This window comes from Megascapheus bottae, chromosome 33 (assembly GCF_031878675.1).
Source record: "Megascapheus bottae isolate mThoBot1 chromosome 33, mThoBot2.hap1, whole genome shotgun sequence".
Taxonomy (NCBI): Eukaryota; Metazoa; Chordata; class Mammalia; order Rodentia; family Geomyidae; genus Megascapheus; species Megascapheus bottae.
In genome coordinates, this window is record NC_143541.1 from 904,472 (window position 1) to 922,704 (window position 18,233).

At 36.3% G+C, this 18,233-nt stretch overlaps 1 protein-coding gene across 1 annotated transcript in view; it reads left to right on the plus strand.

The window, feature by feature from the left end:
- The window catches only part of Cntn6 (contactin 6), a 241,485-nt gene that overhangs the window by 156,326 nt on the left and 66,926 nt on the right, over nt 1–18,233 (plus strand). Inside the window, 2 exon segments of the mRNA XM_090324028.1 lie at nt 15,956–16,140; nt 17,973–18,109. Of these exon segments, the coding sequence (XP_090180154.1) occupies nt 15,956–16,140; nt 17,973–18,109 (322 nt within the window).

Below are 18,233 nucleotides of genomic sequence, written 5' to 3' on the forward strand. Positions count from 1 at the left end.
TTGTGTCCAGGCTCATGGAATATTTCCACACTCATCTTTTGAGCAGATGCATTTTTGTAGCATCATCTTCACTCGTGTACTGCTGTAATTCCAGTTATGTAGCTCTATATCTGTATCCTAACTGTATCTTTCATTTCCACAGTAGCATAGTTCTGTAGTTCTTATATCTCTATTCCCTCTCCTCAGGAACACAGGGTCACTCAAGGCTTAATGCATTTTTTTTTCCTCTTTCAGGCTCCACTGTTTTGTGCTGTCAGTTTCTAAATTTCTAGTTTTTTTCCCATAGAATTGTCCAGTTTGGGGTTATTTCCCATAGGCACTTAAAAAGAATGGTAATTGCTCTGAAGTCAAAGATAATTTTCATGTTGATTTTGAGCAGGACTGCGTTGAGGTGGAGAGAAATAAAGTGACCTGAATCATATCAGTTGCAGATCTGATGTTCAAGTCTACATCTCACTGACTTCAGTCTCACTTATTCTGGTTCTCTTCCTCAGATTTCTTAGATGTTTGTGTCAAATGACGTTGTAATGTAGAGCATAATGCCTTTTCCCCTGATATGCAGATATAGTTTTGATGTCAAGTATGCAGATGTTTGATTAGAAAAGGCTCAGAAAATTCAGCAAAATTTAGGGAAGAGAATTACAGATGTTTTACATTTAATTTTAAATTGTATTAAATATTATACAGAAAGGAATCGTGCTTTTTTGGGGGGAAGTGAAGATAATGGGGCTTGAACTCTAGACCTCATGCTCTCACTTGACTTTTCTTTCTTTGGATTTTGCTCACAGACGGCACTTTGCCACTTTCGCCACACCTCTACTTCTGTTTTTGTTATTTTTGTTTATTGGAGATAAGTATCTCTCATTTTGTCTTCCAGTGGTAGGTTTATTTTTTATATTTATGAGGATCCTTTTATTTATTTTCCTTATTTAATTTTAAACTTCATTTATATTTTTCTATAATTCAGTAAGTATAAATTTTGCAAGGATGGCCAAACTTAAAGAATGGAAAACTTGTAACTCTTTATAAAACATCTCAAACTTAATCAACATGTTTAATTGTATATTATTGTCAGGATAATGTATAGAGGGGTTACAGCTACATTTGTCAGGTAATACTTGCATTATTTCTCAAACTTTGATACCCCTCTCATGATTTTGTCCCTTTTTCCTTCCCCCATCCCGTCCCAATTATCTTGTGTTCCCCCTTCCCTTCCCTGTTTCAAATACACAAATAGATTCTCAGATTTCAAACTCCTGTGTAGTTAGAGTTATAGGCATAAACTACTTGGATATGATTTTATGTCTTACCATCTTAAACTGTTTCTGGCTAAAATATGTCTACAATAATTAGGACAAATGTCTGACTGAACCATAATTGGAATGACTTTTGGGATATGTAATTCAGTTTCTATGTTGGGGTTTGAGAACTGACATGATTACAGCTTTCAGCTCTCAGCTCTGTCTCATTTGTTTAACATGACAGACTTTTAATTACCTAAGCTGTAAATTAATTGTATTGTGAAATACCCTGAGAAACTCTATGTGTAGGTGCCATGCAAATGTGGTATGACTGACTGATAGATTTTCTTTTTCTCTTCTGAGAATATGAAGGTTTTTATGTCTAGTGAAGAAATTAACCTGATGTCCTCTGTAGGTCTGTTCAGCTGCTTTTATAAAAAAATATCCACATGTATTTCCCTTTTTAAAAACAATTGTTTAATTTAGATTTGCTGACAGTGCTTGGCAATATAAATAAAGTTAGTAGCAGCCTTGAAAGTTCCTGTGTGTTCTGGAATCTTCACTCAAGGAATTATAGTTATGTAGACAGGTAGAAATTATTTATTTTTTTAAATTAAAAAGGAAAGATTACCTAGCATGGTTATTAACATCAAACAATAAATTGAATGTCTTACCACATGTTTTAGAGTGTTCCACACTAGTGGATGTCAGAAGAGCTGTTTCTGAGGATGTCTGCGTTTCCACAGGACATCACTTTGGAATATAGCAGGGAATGGTACAGGTCCACATGATGGAATATACTACAAAAATAGTTCTTAGGTCATTGAGCATGACAAAAGCATGTCTATATCAAGTCAGATACTGTGAATTTTCAGATCCTTTTGGTTTTAAAATTTGCTATTCATCGGGCCGGGAGTTTGGCCTAGTGGTTAAAGTGCTTGCCTAGCATGCACGAAGACCCGGGTTGGATTCCTTGGTACCACATACATAGAAAAAAGCCAGAAGTGGTGCTGAGGCTCAAGTGGTAGAGCTCTAGCCTTGAGAAAGTCCAAGGACAGTGCTCAGGCCCTGAGCTCAAGCACAGGACTGGCCAAAAAAAATGCTACTCATTTTTAATAATAATGGCAGAATATGTAGTTTTCCCCATCTTTTCCCATCATTGAATTGGCTGAACAGAATCCCTATCTTTCTTGGCTTAATTTGCCAAGAAACCTTACCTCTGGGTTCTTACTCATGGCTTTCTATTTTAATTAAAGTGAATTTATTCACTAGCTTGTAGCTTATTGTCTACCACTTGTGTTGCTGCACAGAACACAACTTCTATTATTTTTTTTCTTATTTTAAGTAGTTGTACAAAGGGATTCTGATTCAATTAATCAATTTGTATTATGGATGTTGGTCAGTTTTACCCTTTACATGGTTCTCCTCAACATTTCCAACATTACATGTTTATAATCATGTTCATTTATTTATTTTTCTTCATTGAATTATGGCTTTAGTGTTGAATACTGAAAAGACTTTAGACAAAGTTACTTTAATTCTCTCCTTTGTTACCTTCTAGAACTTTTCAAGCTTTGTGTTCTAGACTTTTGTCTGTGATCTTTTTTGTATTCATTTTGGGTGAAAACAATTGTGTGTACTTTTTTTTCACAACATAAGAACATCCAGTTGTTCATATATTTATTGAAAATGTCAGTCAAACTGTTCTCTCTTGTGTTACTTTTGCTATTTTGTTAAAGATAACTTGGCAGTATTCTGCAAGTCTCTACATAGATTCAAATCTGTTTGATTGCTGTTTCTTCTCCTACAACTTCAGGACTATATCCTAGTATAGAAGTTATGTATCATATCAGTACTGCAACTTCATTCTTTTCAAGATTGTATTGCTTATTTTCTATCATTTTGCTCTCATGTCTTTCCATGCAAACTCTAGGTAATCAGTTGTTTTATTTAAATTCTAATTGTATATGACTAATGCTAAGAATATAATGGGTTCGATTATAATCTTTAATCTTACTTCAATAAGTTATTCATTTTGGATGCATTTTATTGAGTCTTTGAAATCAACAAAAATTGTTGTCATCTACAAACTGTAATCCTTTTATTTCCTCTTTACTAAACTATAGATATCTTATTTTATTTTCTTCAAGCTAGTATTTCTATTTTCTTTCATTTTTCTTTGCCAGTCCTGGGCTTGAACTCAGAACCTGGGCACTATCCTTGTGCTTTCTCAAAACTAGAACTCTACCACTGGAGCCACAACACCACTTCCAAATTTTTCTATGTATGTGGTACCAGGGCTTCAGGCCCTGCTAGGCAAGCATTCTACCACTAGGCTATGCTCCTTGCCCTACAAGCTAGCATTTCTAAAGCATTGTTTCTGAGATTCAAATGCCTTGTATATGATTCCTTTTTTTTTTTGTTAGTCCTGGGGCTTGAACACTGGATCTGGGTGTTGTCCCTGAGCTCTTCATCTCAAGACTACCTTTCTACTACTTAGGCCACAGCATTACTTCTGTTTTTCTGTTGCTGAATTGGAGATAAGAGTCTCGTGGGCTTTTTACCGGGTCTGGCTTTGATTCATGATCCTCAGATCTCAGCCTCCTGAGTAGCTAGTTTGCAGGCTTGAGCAATGGACACCAGGCCTTATGTCTGACTTTTCTTTATTGAGTCTAATAGTAGTTCTACATTATTTTGTGGACATTATGTACAAAATTGATGTTATTGTCTGTGCTCCTAGTCTGTACTCCTAGCTTGTTGGAAGTTTTTATTATGACTGAGATTTGAATTTTCCCAATGCATCTTTTTGCACCAACTGATATTATGAGTTTTCTTCTACAAATTTAACTTTTTCAAAATTTATACTATTGTTTCAGACTTGAAATAAATAACACTCTCATGGTATTTAATTTGTAATGTTTTCATTGCTTTTCCATTTATATTTTTATGGCATATCAATCAGTACTTTTCTTGAAATTTCTTTATTTCATTTTTGGTATTTTGGTAATGATCATTAAATGCATCAGAAAACTTTACCTTTTGCTGTTTTCTCAAAGGGAATAGAGGAGTATTATTATTTTTTCTTATGTTCTAGGAGCAACCAGCAGTAACAGCTGGGTTTCAGCTTCGTGTTTTGGGGGATTATTAACTATTCCATTTCTTCTGTAGATAGAGGTCTATTTAGATTATCCGTGTCATGAGAATTTTTTTCTTTCAGGGAATTTCTCCATTTCAGTTACATTTTTAATATCCATTAAATTAGTATTGATGATCTCACTCTTCTGATATTAAAACATTGTGTTCACTCTATCAGCTAGTTCAATGATACTTTGGTTGCCATTTATTATTTTCTTGTGGTACTGTGATTTGAATTTAGGCCCTTTCCTTTGGAAGGTTGGTGCTCTATCATCAAATTCTTCATCTCCAGTTATTTTTGTATTAGAGTGTTTCATTTTTGTCCTGACTAGCCTTATTGGGAATGTTTTCATGTAGCTGGGATGACAGACCCAGTCACCAAGTTTTATTATGGATTGAGGTAGAGTCTCACTAACTTTTTGCCTGTAATGGCCTTAAAGTCTTAATTTCCAGGTCCCAAGTAGCTGTGGTTGCAAATATGAGTCTGCATCGAACCTGAAATCGAATAATTTGATTTGTACTATCAAAGCATTAAAGCTTTCGGTTTCACTGATTTTTCTCTATGAGTTTCCTATTTTCTATTGCAAGTTCCTGTCAGCCTTTCCAGATTACAAACATTGCTTTCAAGAATCCCATCATTCTTCCTCAGAAGTCATGAACAGTTTGAGGACACAAAGATTCCACATCTAAGCTGCAAGGGTGCTAAGAGAAAATAATCATTTTTCTCCTTACCTTGGAGTCCATTTGTAAGCCTTTACAGAAATTCGAGATCAATAAACTAAAACAAAAGTCATCTCTGGTCTTTTTTAACAACAACAGAAATTCTGGCTATTGGTTGCAAAACACATTAGTCTTAGGTAGACTGTGCTGCTACTTATAGGTTATACATGTTAATAAGAGTAGTCTCATTTTGTATTTGATTATTTGATACGGAAGCAGCTAGGCATGCTGGTTTATGGAAAGATACAGTGGGCATGCTTCTATAGGATGATTGGTGTTAACTCAAATTTTTATTTAACATTTTGGTTGTGGTGTGTTGATCAGGTTATCTAAACTCTCCTCATCCAAGTCTCCTCATCTATAAATGTAAACAAGCATAGTCATGTATACCCTAGTGTTATTATGCAGTTTTAGTGAAACACTACACTGCGTAGAATGCCTGGAATATAGCAAGTTCCCAATAAATCCAAGCTATAATGAAGATTGAGTAGATCTAAGTGTATTTCCAATTCTTCTGTACTTTAGGTTTGAAAGTTTTTCTTTTAGGGATCAGGAGCATGTTCTAGTGGTAGAGTGCTTGCCGAACATATACAAAGCCCTGGGTTCAATTTCCTCTGTACCATATACACAGACCCCAAAAAATGTTGGAAGTGGTGCTGTGGCTCAAGTCGTAGAGCAGTAGCCTTGAGAAATCCCCAAGACAGTGCCTAGGCCCTGAGTTCAAGTCCTAGGACCAGGAAAAAAAAGTTTTTCTTTTAAATTGAGATAGAATCAAGGTAAGGAAATTGAAAGCAACACATGCTTCAAATTCCTACCATGACCAACATTTCTTTAAGTATAGCAGAAATATTTAGGGTTTTTAGAGTTATTTATTTAAGGTTAGTATTAACTCATATTAAAACATTTTGGACAATTTGTGATTATCTGCCAGGTGAAATGTAATTCTGTACAATGGTTCCTTTCTACATCTGTTGATAATCTTGGGAACAAGGCAATTTATGTAAACTTTATATTTTAGTTCAATTATAAGTTTCCAAAATAGCTCTCACTGCTGTTTCCTTTCAGATAACTTCAAGTTCCTGCAAAGAAATAACTGAGGCTCATGTCGTTTGGGTAACTCAGTACATACCATAATAAAAGTTATGTATGCTCCAATCCAAATGAAGCTGTCATGCCACTATTATGTCACCCCATTGCTGTAATGGATCCCCAAGTGGCGCAACTGTATTGTCGACTATCAGAAGAACACATACACTCTTAGAGTTTTCTTCCCAAGGGAAAACTGCTATAGGCACAATCTGAGTTCCTCTAGACTGCCATAACAAAACGCCACAAACAACGTGGCTTACAAACAGCAGAAATGTATTTTTCCCTGTTCTGCAACATGAAGAAGCTGAACAGTTCAAACTTAAGACATTGATAGATAAAGTATATGGTGAGGGCCACTCTTTGTCTCATAAATGTGTCTTCAACTCTGCCCTCAACAGTACATGGTGGAAAGGTAGAAAAGCATTTTTGTAACTATTAAAAGCCCCATTAAAAATATATATAAAAAACATCATTCAACATATAAGACAGGTGCTAGTAGCTCACACCTGTAATCCTAGCTACTCAGAAGGTGATATCTGTAGATCAAACCTGGGCCAGTTATTAAAGTCCCTGAGACAATTGTCCCCAATTCAGTATTAAGAAAAGCCAGAAGTGGTCTGGCTCAGGTGGGAGAATGCTAGCCCTAAGCAAAACTACTGAGGAACAGTGCCCAGACCCTGAGTGAACATAGGAACGTTGAGAGGACTGAAACATTTTGTCTAATGTAGACACTGGACTTGGTTATTTTTTCTAATGTGGGCATTGACCAGAATTGAATTATGACTACATTTAGATCGCATTTCCCCCAATTTTCCATTCAAATGAGATTGCTTTTCAAGAGAACTCCTGATTGTGTCCATTATTATATCCCTATAGGACAATTCTTTTAAAAAGTTATTTGATGCTCTTTCTCTGAATAGTTCAAGTTGGCGAAATGAAAGGAACTGGAAGAAGAGTCTAAAAATTTTAACAAAGGCACTCTTTGGGGATTTTGTTATTCTGCTTTTCTGTCTTTGATTGAAAAATGGCTGCTGATGGGATTTTCTGAAATGAGGTTCAAGTTAAGAATAATCCCAAACACAAGCATCTTAGGAAACTGGTTCTCTGTACCAGTCTCTAGTTCAAAATTTAGTATGGCCTGGATTTAAGCTATGGGTAATGAGGTTTAAGAAATCCAGGGAGGAAATATAAGCTTTCTCAAATAGCACCAGTAATGAAAATTCTATTTATGGGCTTAAAGTATAGAATTGAAGTGCACTTCCTACCAGTGTGCAGAGAGTTTTAATTTAACTTCCAATTCAGGTTGAACTAGGCCAGATGGTTAACAAGAGCATTCTCTTTCTTCAGATAAAATTAATAGAATGCTTTCTTTGTAAAAGCATAATGACACGCGAGAAAGTAGTAAAAGTCTTTATTTATGGCTATGCTTATTTAAGAAGCATGAATCCAGAGGAGGGAAAAAGGGGAAGAGAAAGAAAAGTTTTGTCTTTATCAGCTAGGAATATTTCACAACTATGAGCACTGACATTTCAAGCAAATATTTTAAACTAGAAATACAGTAAAAAGGTCCTGGGCATTGTCCTGAGTTCTTCAGCTCAAGGCTACCACCCTACCCCTGAGCTACAGCCCCACTTCATGTTTTCTAGTGATTAATTGTAGATAAGAGTATCTTGTTCTTTAGTGCACAGGCTGGCTTTGAACCAGGATCCTCAGATCTCAGCCTCCTGAGTAGCTAGGATTACAGGCATGAGCCACCATGTCAGGCTTTACAGTAAGATTTTTATTCATTTCTTCTTCTTTGCTTTCTTTCCCTTCATCCTTCCTTCACTCCCTCTCTTATTTCCTTCTTTCCCAGTGTTGAGGCTAGAACCCAGGGCCTTAGCCCTGTTTTGCAAGTACTCTACTAACTGCTTGTCAGCCATTGCATTCTAGCATGCATTCTTAAAACAGCAGGCAAGGATTTGGGCTGGTTTCTGTAGTTACAAAGACAATGGAACAATTTATTTTGATTCTGTGATCTTACAGCTGTATTTTAACACTAGTCTCCATTAGGAATATCTCTCCCCCAAACCAAACTAAAACAACAACAATAACACCATAAAAATGCCTTCCTTTCTCCATGGTATGCTTAATATGGTTAGAATGTGAAGTGAACTGCTAGGAAATACTGTGTAAGTTACTTCCACATGGCTGAAAAGAGGCACTAAAACCAGGGAAGTAGGGAGAGTCTGCTAGTGCTCATAATTTGTAGGGTGGCAACTCAAAAGAATTAGAAGGTGGAGCACAATAAATTCGCCTATTCTGGAACTCACAGTTGAAGAAAATTGGCAGGTAATGATTTAGAAGAAGTTATCTGCCTACGTGAATATCATCTCGAGAACATAATTAGCATTGTTAGGAGCCGCCAGTTCAGTCATCAACTCAGATGACATATGAGATTCATTAATCATGATGTTCTGTACATAGTAAACACTCAATGGTTGTTAATATTATTAATAATATTTTTAAATGCACATCTTTTTTTGACACAGAAATATTCTTCTCTTTGCTGTAAAGTGTGTTCTTTTTTCCACCTACCACAATAGTCCCTTATTTAATGAGATGACTTTCCCAGAATGCATGCCATGTCTCATCTGAGCATTCCCTCGCGACCTACACATCACCATAATGAAGGGTCGTAACTGGACTAGTAAATGGCAAGAGGCAGGATTGTGTTTCAAGAGACTTGCACGCATGCTTGGATACATAGATTGTTCACACAGTGGAGTCTTGAGTTTAGAGTGATTTATTAATCTGTGTGTGTGTGTGTGTGTGTGTGTGTGTGCGCGCGCACGCGTGCCAGTCCTGGGGCTTGATCTCAAGGCCAAGCACTGTTCCTGAACCTTTCTTTCTTTCTTTCTTTCTTTCTTTCTTTCTTTCTTTCTTTCTTTCTTTCTTTCTTTCTTTCTTTCTTTCTTTCCTTCCTTCCTTCCTTCCTTCCTTGTTTCTTTTCTTTTCTTTTTTTTTTTTTTTGCCAGTACTGGGCCTTGAGCTCAGGGCCTGAGCACTGTCTTGGGCTTTCTCAAGGCTAGAACTCTAACACTTGAGCCACAGCACCACTTCTGGCTTTTTCTATGTATGTGGTACCGAGGAATTGAACCCGGGTCTTCGTGTATGCTAGGCAAGCACTCTAACACTAGGCCTAATTCCTGGCATGTTCCTGAGCATTTTTGTTCAAGGCTACTGCTCTATTGTGTGAGCCATAGTTCACTTCTGGCTTCTTTATGGTTAATTTGAAATAATAATTTCAGACTCAGAGACTTCCTGCCTGGGCTTCTTTTGAACCTGGATTCTCACATCTCAGAGTCCTGAGTATCTAGGGTTACAGGTAGGAGGTGCTGACACCTGATTTTATTAGTCAGTTTTTATTGAATAAATAACCCTTGAAGGAAAAGAAAAACAATATACATATGTAAAAAGCATGAAGTTCTTTCATATGATAAATTCCATTACAATGATAGTAACTTTTTCTATTGATCATTTATGCCCTACAATATTATATAATGTGTGCTAGACAGAGTGATAAGCATATGACATGGGTTATTTCCTTTAACTCTTGTGGTAAATCTATGAATTGTGTCCAATTATTAATTACCATTCTTTGAATAAGATAAGCCATGTGCGTTAATGTGCCATGAAATATAGCTGAATGTACAAGATACATTCTTCTCTATATGACATAAATAGTATCATACTATAATTCCATTTTAATCAGTATTTTTACAGAGTGCTATATTAAAAACATCTAACTTTCATTGAGCTTTAAAGTTTGCTGTAAGAATATTTTCATTTTACCTAAGTACGGTTCTTTCTAATCATTTCCTATTTAGGATGGAGTCAGACTAAAGAAAAGTTACAAAATATAAAGCAGTTCATTCATAATCCCCAAAGGATTTGTAGGAGCTGGGCACAGTGCCTCGCACTGGTCGTCTTAGCTACTCAGGAGGCTGAGATCTGAGGGTAATGATTCAAACTCAACCCAGGCACTACAAAGTCTGTGAAACTCTTATCTCCAATTACCTACTAGAAACCTGGAAGTGACACTGAGGCCCTAGGGGTAGGTGATAGCCTTCAGCTGAAGAGCTCAGGAATAGTGCCCAGGCCAGAGTTCAAGTCCTATGACCCACAAAAATAAAAAATAATAAAAAAAAGAATTTTTAGGAGAAACTATCAATTAGATTACATGTTTCACATGTTTGTGTATATGTGTGTGTGGGTATAGATAATCAGTATTTTACATAGATTTCTGAGTCTGTATCTTACATTTCTGATGATCAAAAGGATAATATTTATATAGAGAAATGACATAGGAGATCTGAAAAAAAATGGACATTTAATTAGTCATTCTGGAATCTTCTGGGTATTTTCTTCATGATTTATTTTGTTTACAAAACTCAGTTGTTGGGGCCAGGAGTTTGGCCTAGTGGTAGAGTGCTTGCCTAGCATGCACAAAAACCCGGATTCGATACCTCAATACCACATACATAAAAAAAAGCCTGCAGTGGTTCTGTGGCTCAAGTGGTAGAGCTCTAGCCTTGAGAAAGACCAAGGACAGTACTGATGCCCTGAGTTCAAGCTCCAGTACTGGAAAAAAAAATTATTTATTTTATTCTTGTTTTACTTTTGATGCAATAGTTGCTGCAAGGATTCTAAAATATAAAAAAACCTACCATATGATATAATAGATTCACACTGTAAGAAACTAATGTAAATAGCATGTGAACTTCAGAATCTTATATTTGATTGACAATATGATTTCAAATGAGCTAAAGATACAGAGGCAACAAAATGAAGATAGTTTGGGGCAGGTGATTTCTCCATGTGCTGGTAAACTATTAGAGAAGAAACTTAAGAATACATTTCGTGAAACCTCTGTGCAAAGAGAGCCCTCTGTCAACAGCTTTCATAAAAAGCAGTCCCAGACTCAAGTCTGTGCGTTCTCTCTGTCTCTCTGTCTCTGTCTCTCTGTCTCTGTCTCTCTGTCTCTCTCTGTCTCTCTCTCTCTGTCTCTCTCTGTCTCTCTCTGTCTCTGTCTCTCTCTGTCTCTGTCTCTCTCTGTCTCTGTCTCTGTCTCTCTCTCTGTCTCTCTCTCTCTCTCTCTCTCTCTCTCTCTGTCTCTCTCTCTCTCTCTCTCTAGCTCATATACTTAACTAATTGAATTGGCCTCTAAGGTTTGCCCATGAATAAGATGTATTGAACAATGATTCTCTCTTAGGCTAGTATGTAATATTTTTGGGTGGGTGAGGTTGGTTGAACTCTGGGTTCTATGCTTACTAGACTAGTGTCTCTGCCATTTGATCCACCCATCCAGCCCATTGTGATCCCTTTTGATGGCAGAAGAAGTAAAATCATCCAACTTAGATAGGTAGGATTTTCTAAGGTTTTTCCAAGGTAAAGAGAAGTGCATTAAATAATAAATGTGTCCTGTATAGGTTTAGATTCAGGGCTCTGATTCTTGCAAGGTTCACAATTGAAAGCTAACTGAATGAGAATCTTCAACTGAATCTTACAAACTTCTCCATATTTCAGTGACTCATCAAATATGTATCATTCCACACATACTTGAGCTAATGTAAAAGAAAAAAATTGAACGCAGGGTGTGGTAGCTCGCACCTGTAATTGTAGCTACTCAGGAGGCTGAGATCTGAAGATCAAGGTTCAAAGCTAGTCTGGGCACCAAAGGACCTGAGACTCATCTCCAATTAACCTCTAGAAAACAGGAAGTGGGGTTTGGCTCAAGGGTAGGTTGCCTTGAGCTGAAGAGCTCAGGGACAGCATCCAGGCCAAGGTCTAGCCTCATGACCCACAAAAAGAAAAAATTTAAAAACAGAAAATTTTGAGTAATTTACAAAGTGGGAGCCTTTTTTAGGGGGGCAGTCATGGGCCTTGAACTCAGGGCCTGGGTACTGTCCTTGGGCTTTTTCAAGATTAGACCTCTACCACTTGAGCTACAGCACCATTTCTGGCTTTTTTCTATGTATGTGGTACCGAGGAATCCAACCCGAGTCCTTGTGCATGCTAGGCAAGCACTCTACCACGAAGCTAAACTCCTGACTGGGGGAGCCTTTTTTTGTTTCAGTCTTGACTTTGTTTAGTACTGCTCATCTCTTTTCTTATTCCAGGGTCAATCTAACTCTATAGAGTAGTAAGTGTTTAAAATATGATTTTTAGTACATAGGCTTTTACAACAATTCTGTTACTGTTTTTAGTATTATATTTTATTATTTTTTATCTGTTGTTAACCTTACAAATTTCTGCATCCACTTCTACTTCTATGTGTCCAGTGACCATTTAAGTTCACATATAGAGAAAAACTTATGGATAGCTTACCCTGGCTATTGTACCAAAAACAGCACATGCTCCCAGTACAAGGGGATTTAAATTCATGTATTTTCTAATAGATAGATCCTAAAAAAAATAATTGCTTGAAAGTGACCATAGGAATGCTTAGGAAGAACCCATAAGAGAAAGGGGAAATTAGTCAGCTAAGGAGAAGTAGCAACACATAGTACATAATCCATCAACATTAAAAATAAGTCTGGCTCCAGTCCTAGAGAAGAGCTCTAGAAAGAATGGAGGTCACCCCAACTGTTGATCACAACCAGTAACATGGGAGATGAAGCATTTGCAATGAGCATGCCCCCAGTGATGTGATAATAGCTGTCCCTGGGGCATGTAGATTACCAGAATATTTCAGAAACTGCTTTGTGTAGTTATAAATCCCAAGGCATTTACCAACAAGGACATGAAGGTATGGTCTTCATATAGGATACTTCATTGCTATAATCCAAGGGGATAAGGGCATATTCACTTATAATATAATCTTAATGCTGAGTTCTTTCTCTTTGGGAAATATAGAAGAGTTTGGATTACTTGTTTCCTTTTGACTCTGCACAAATAATCATGCCACTTCAAGTGGAGATCCACTTTGTACAATCATAGATACTTGGACTGTAATAGCATCATCCTACAATCACACGTGTACTTGGCATTCCTTGTGATTAAATGTATAGCTTTTTGTAACAAGGAAATGTGACAAAGTATAGGACAAAGAAATAAAATTATGTGTTCATATCTCACACACACACACACACACACACACACACACACACACCCAGCACCCAGCTCAAAGTTCATGGTTAACCAATCAAAGTAAATTTCATATAATTAAAAAATTGTAAAAATATTTCATATTATTAAAAATCAATTAAATAAGTATTCAATAATCTCTAATGAAGAACTTCTGTATTCCTCATCACTATAAAGCAGTCAGATATAACGATGATGACTACTTACCTTTTTGCTTATATTTTGTCTGAATGCTCTAAATTAGAAGCTCTTTGTAAGTGGATATTTTGTATGCATTTAACATAATCAAGTTTTCACTGTCATAAAAAAGATAAGAAAGAATCATGAATTCAGTCAAGTACTAGAACCACTATTTAGAAATCAATTTGCCCAGTAAAGTTGGGAAATTCATAGAAAATAAACATAAGCAGCAAGGAAACTAAAAAAATATTTGGATTCTGATTTCCCATAGAGTAAAATATCTCAATATGATCACATATGCAAGTCATGCGCATTTTAAAATTGGATACTACCACAAACAATATTCAACACTTTGTGAATATTTATTTATCTAAATATGTTCTGTTCTAGGACCTTATGTTTGTTATTAAAAAAAAAAGTTACTTAACGGTAATTGTTGTATAGAATATGCTGATTTGCTAAACTGTCAATCTAAAATTGTGGCAAGTGGTAACTCTTTTTCAAAAGACCAAACCCAACAACCCAACAACAGAATAGTAATTCTTCTCTTCCTCCACCATTTAACAAAATTCAAATGATAGTTAAACAGGTGACTCCAACATTGATTTGGGGCCTGTGTTCTGACAGATACATGTGAGCACCTGATATGATTATCCTTGCTTTACCTCTGATAGGCCTAACAGGAGCATGTTTGCACATACCATTTCCTAGGCTTTTGCCAGGTTTCTTGATGTATTTAAAGCCGGCCCTGAGTCATCACTCATTTTCTGCAGGTATTTACTGCTCAGACTCTGTGGATCTTTATTTGTCAAGCACTTTGCATATGATTGGAAGATGCACTCACTTTACTTTTGATGATTTGAAGAAACCTGCTTCTCCCACAAGACTTGCAAATCGACTTTGCCAAATGACTTACTACCATAATTACTAATCTGAAATAGAATTAAAACAGAAATATGTAAATCATCTGAAAATCTATATGAGAATGACAAATGGCTTGACAGTAAGAAAGAAGTATTCATGTAAATAGATGAAAGGCTCCTTCTTATTTTTTTTTTGCCAGTCCTGGGTTTGAACTCAGGGCCTGAGCACTGTCCTTGGACTTTCTCAAGGCTAGAGCTCTACCACTTGAGCCTCAGCACCACTTCCGGCTTTTTTCTATATGTGGTACCGAGGAATCGAACCCAGGTCTTCATGCATGCTAGGCAAGCATTTTAACCGCTAGGCCAAACTCCCGGCCCCTCCTTCTTATTTTTTTAAAACATTTGTTTATTAGTGAATGTTTTTCTCTTGCAGGTTTCTTGTACTTTGTCTTTACTTATACTTGAAAAAGACATTTTACACCAAGGATTTCCATTACAAATTAGTCACTTACCATAAAGCCTCAGATATTACTTAGCTTCATGTATTACAAAATGCATCTTTGTTGTATTAAAACATGTCCATATAAATTCAGGTATTAGGTATGAGATATTAGACTAAATTTATGTGAATAAAAATGCTATAAATTCCATCAAACAGGAGAACAGGCATAGTATTAATATATTTCTTTTCACTCCTACTTTAATCAAACCACATATAACTTAATACATATTTTTGAGATCCATGGATTCAGAAGTTCTAATCCACAGGCACCTGCTATATTCTGTCCTTGGATAATCTACCCATCTCTCTTGCAAACTCACTTACTCAGTACTGCTGATTTAGCTTTAGAAGAATCTTTGTGTTATCCTGAGAACCTATAAATGAGTATATACAAGACCTTGCTTTGTCTTCAGTATCACATTCTGACAACAATTTTTCTTGATCACTAGATTTATTTTATTTTTAGTTGGTTGTGGGGCTTGAACTCAGGGCCTGGTTGCTGCCCCTGAGCTCTTTTGTTTAAGGTTAACTCTTTATCACTTTGAGATACAACACTTCTTCGAGTTTTTCTGGTGGTTAACTGGAGATAAGAGTCTCACAGAGTTTCCTCTTACACTAGCTTCAAACCATGATCCTCAAATCTCAGCCTTCCGAGTAGCTAGGATTACAGTCTAAGTGTGAGTCACCAGCTCCTGGCTAATCAACAGATTGAAGTTGATATAATTATTATGTTCGACGCTTATTTCCTTATTTTGATTATTGCAGCTGGAAAACGTATTTGTTTTTAGTAACAGATTATATTGTATCTCTACACTCGTTTATGAGTAACACCAAGGCAGAATACATTTCTTTTACTCGCCACCATGTTCCTTGAACACAGTATAGTGACTTGTACATTTCAAGAAATCCATCAACTATTAAACAAATGGCAGAATGAGTGAATGGTGAATGTGTGATCTAAAAATGACTAACAATCTAATGGATTGATCAAATGGCTCTTTGTTTTTTCTTGAGAGTTATTTTTAAGGATGCTCTTATTGTATCCTGCTGCCATAACGGTCTCACGTCACCTGTTCTAATGAGGTATAACTGTTTAGTCCAGTCCCTGATATTAGTTGGAGGAGGTTGGATGGAAACCCGTTGCCAGGCAAAGTCAAATACAGCCAATCCCAAGCGATCCTTGAAATCCCAAACTTTCAACAAGAAGATGAAGGCTTCTATGAGTGCATTGCTGGAAACCTTCGGGGAAGAAACCTAGCCAAGGGCCAACTCATTTTCTATGGTGAGTGAGTAGAACTTGAGAAAGTCTGTGAAATATTTGGCAGTACTTTTTTTCAGAGGAAAGTCATTTGCATGAGTGAACAGTGTCATAGTTAGACACCTTACATAATGATGAACAAGTAGCACTGACCATAGAGAGTTTTAATCTCAGCAGGGTTTAGGCAGGCTGCTGTTTGTTAAAATTGCTTGGAAAATATCATGTACAAGCAGTTATCTGTATTAAAGCCATACACGCTTTTGATACAAGGTAACATTGACTCCCTCCCTTCTATTTATCATAAAATGGCAGTAGTTTGTGGCAATCTTAATTATAATTATGAATCAAATTTACAAATGAAGGAGAAAACTGATGTGAAAATCCTAATTACCGAATGGTGTTGTGTAATACAATTTCTAGATATTCAGACTGCCACTAAAAACATACTATATCAGTAGGATTATTACTTCACTGTAAACTTTTGTCACAATGTACTTTGAAGCCTCATGAACTGACATAAGATGGTAAATGCATGTATTATCCACAGATTTAAAAACTATTTTCCTTTATCCAGGCTTAAAATGCATTTGATTGAACTTATTTATTACTAAAAATAGGCTTATTACAACACAGCCTTCAAAATTATCAAAATGAATTTATATTTACTTGTGAGACTATTTATAGCCAGTGATCAAATTATTGAACAAAATAAATCATATATAAAAAGAAGAGTTTTGTATATCATAATCACATCACAGGAATGCAGATTGCTCTGTGAGGAAAAGATACTGTACTTTGAGTTAACTCCTTGCCTGTATTGGTGACCAGTTCAGTTACTCAACTGACATCGCATTGGCTTTTCTTCCCTGCTATTTCTTGATGTGTTCTCTTTGGGGATTAAGCCAATAAACCAAGCCCTTTACATAGGTTGTGCTTACAATGGGTTCACATTTTGGCTTCTCATTTTTCATGGTATGTCACCTTGAACAGGTTACTTTATATCTCTGGAAAAATCCACTAACACCAATTTAATTACTTATGCACTTGTAAAACATCCAGTCATAGCCAGGAAGATGCCAAAGAGAGATGCATGTTCTCCTAACATAGCCCAAATCTATACTAAATGAAGAAGAAGGAGGACTGAGTGAATCAGGGGAGTTTCCAATTATCTTTATGGGATTACCACTCATTTTAAACATTTCATTTGTATCCCACTTACTTACATGAATGATAATAAAGCTGATGTGGCTTTACTTCCACATTGCTTATGCTCGTTGTTTTCTCCCTCAATACTATGCACAGATTTCTCATATTATGAAATAGATTTAGGAAACTCATGTCTAAAGTTTCAGCCAGGTATTAAGATGTGTACAACTCCCCAAAGTTTTCGCTCCCTAACAGGATTCAATAAATACTTGGTTTATCATCCTACATCTTTGTACATAATCGATGACCCAAGCTAATAAATAAAAATTATTTTGGATACATATATCAGATACATTTGATTTTAAATAAAGTGTGGTGAAGGGACTTTTACCCTTAAGAGGGTGGTCTGTACTTCCTAAAATTTGATCTATATATTTTATCTAGCATCACCATATTCTTTAGCTCTGTTCTACCCAAATTCCTGGTTTTCTCCAGGGACAGCAAAATGACACATAACCAACAGCTAACTTGAGCCAAGAACCCAGTGATATTTGCATCAGGATTTCTGTCACTCTGCATTGGGGTTCCTGTTTATCTTTCCCTCAAATCATAGGTGTTCAGTACAGCTCGTCCCTATCACCTTTGCCATGATGTCTCCTAATTGCCTTGCCAAATGCATTCTCTTCTCATTTTTATTTATTTTTTAACAGCCCCTCCAGAATGGGAACAAAAAATCCAAAATACCTACCTCTCTATCTATGACAGCTTGCTTTGGGAATGCAAGGCTAGTGGTAAGCCCAATCCTTGGTACACGTGGCTGAAGAATGGAGAACGCCTTAACTCAGAGGTAAGCAAGCATGACCATACTAAGTGAATTTTGTGAATACTGGAGTGATCAGGCTTGCATAGATAGCAATAATTCTACATTAAATATTCTATGCATAACCTGCATTATGCATTCATATGAATGA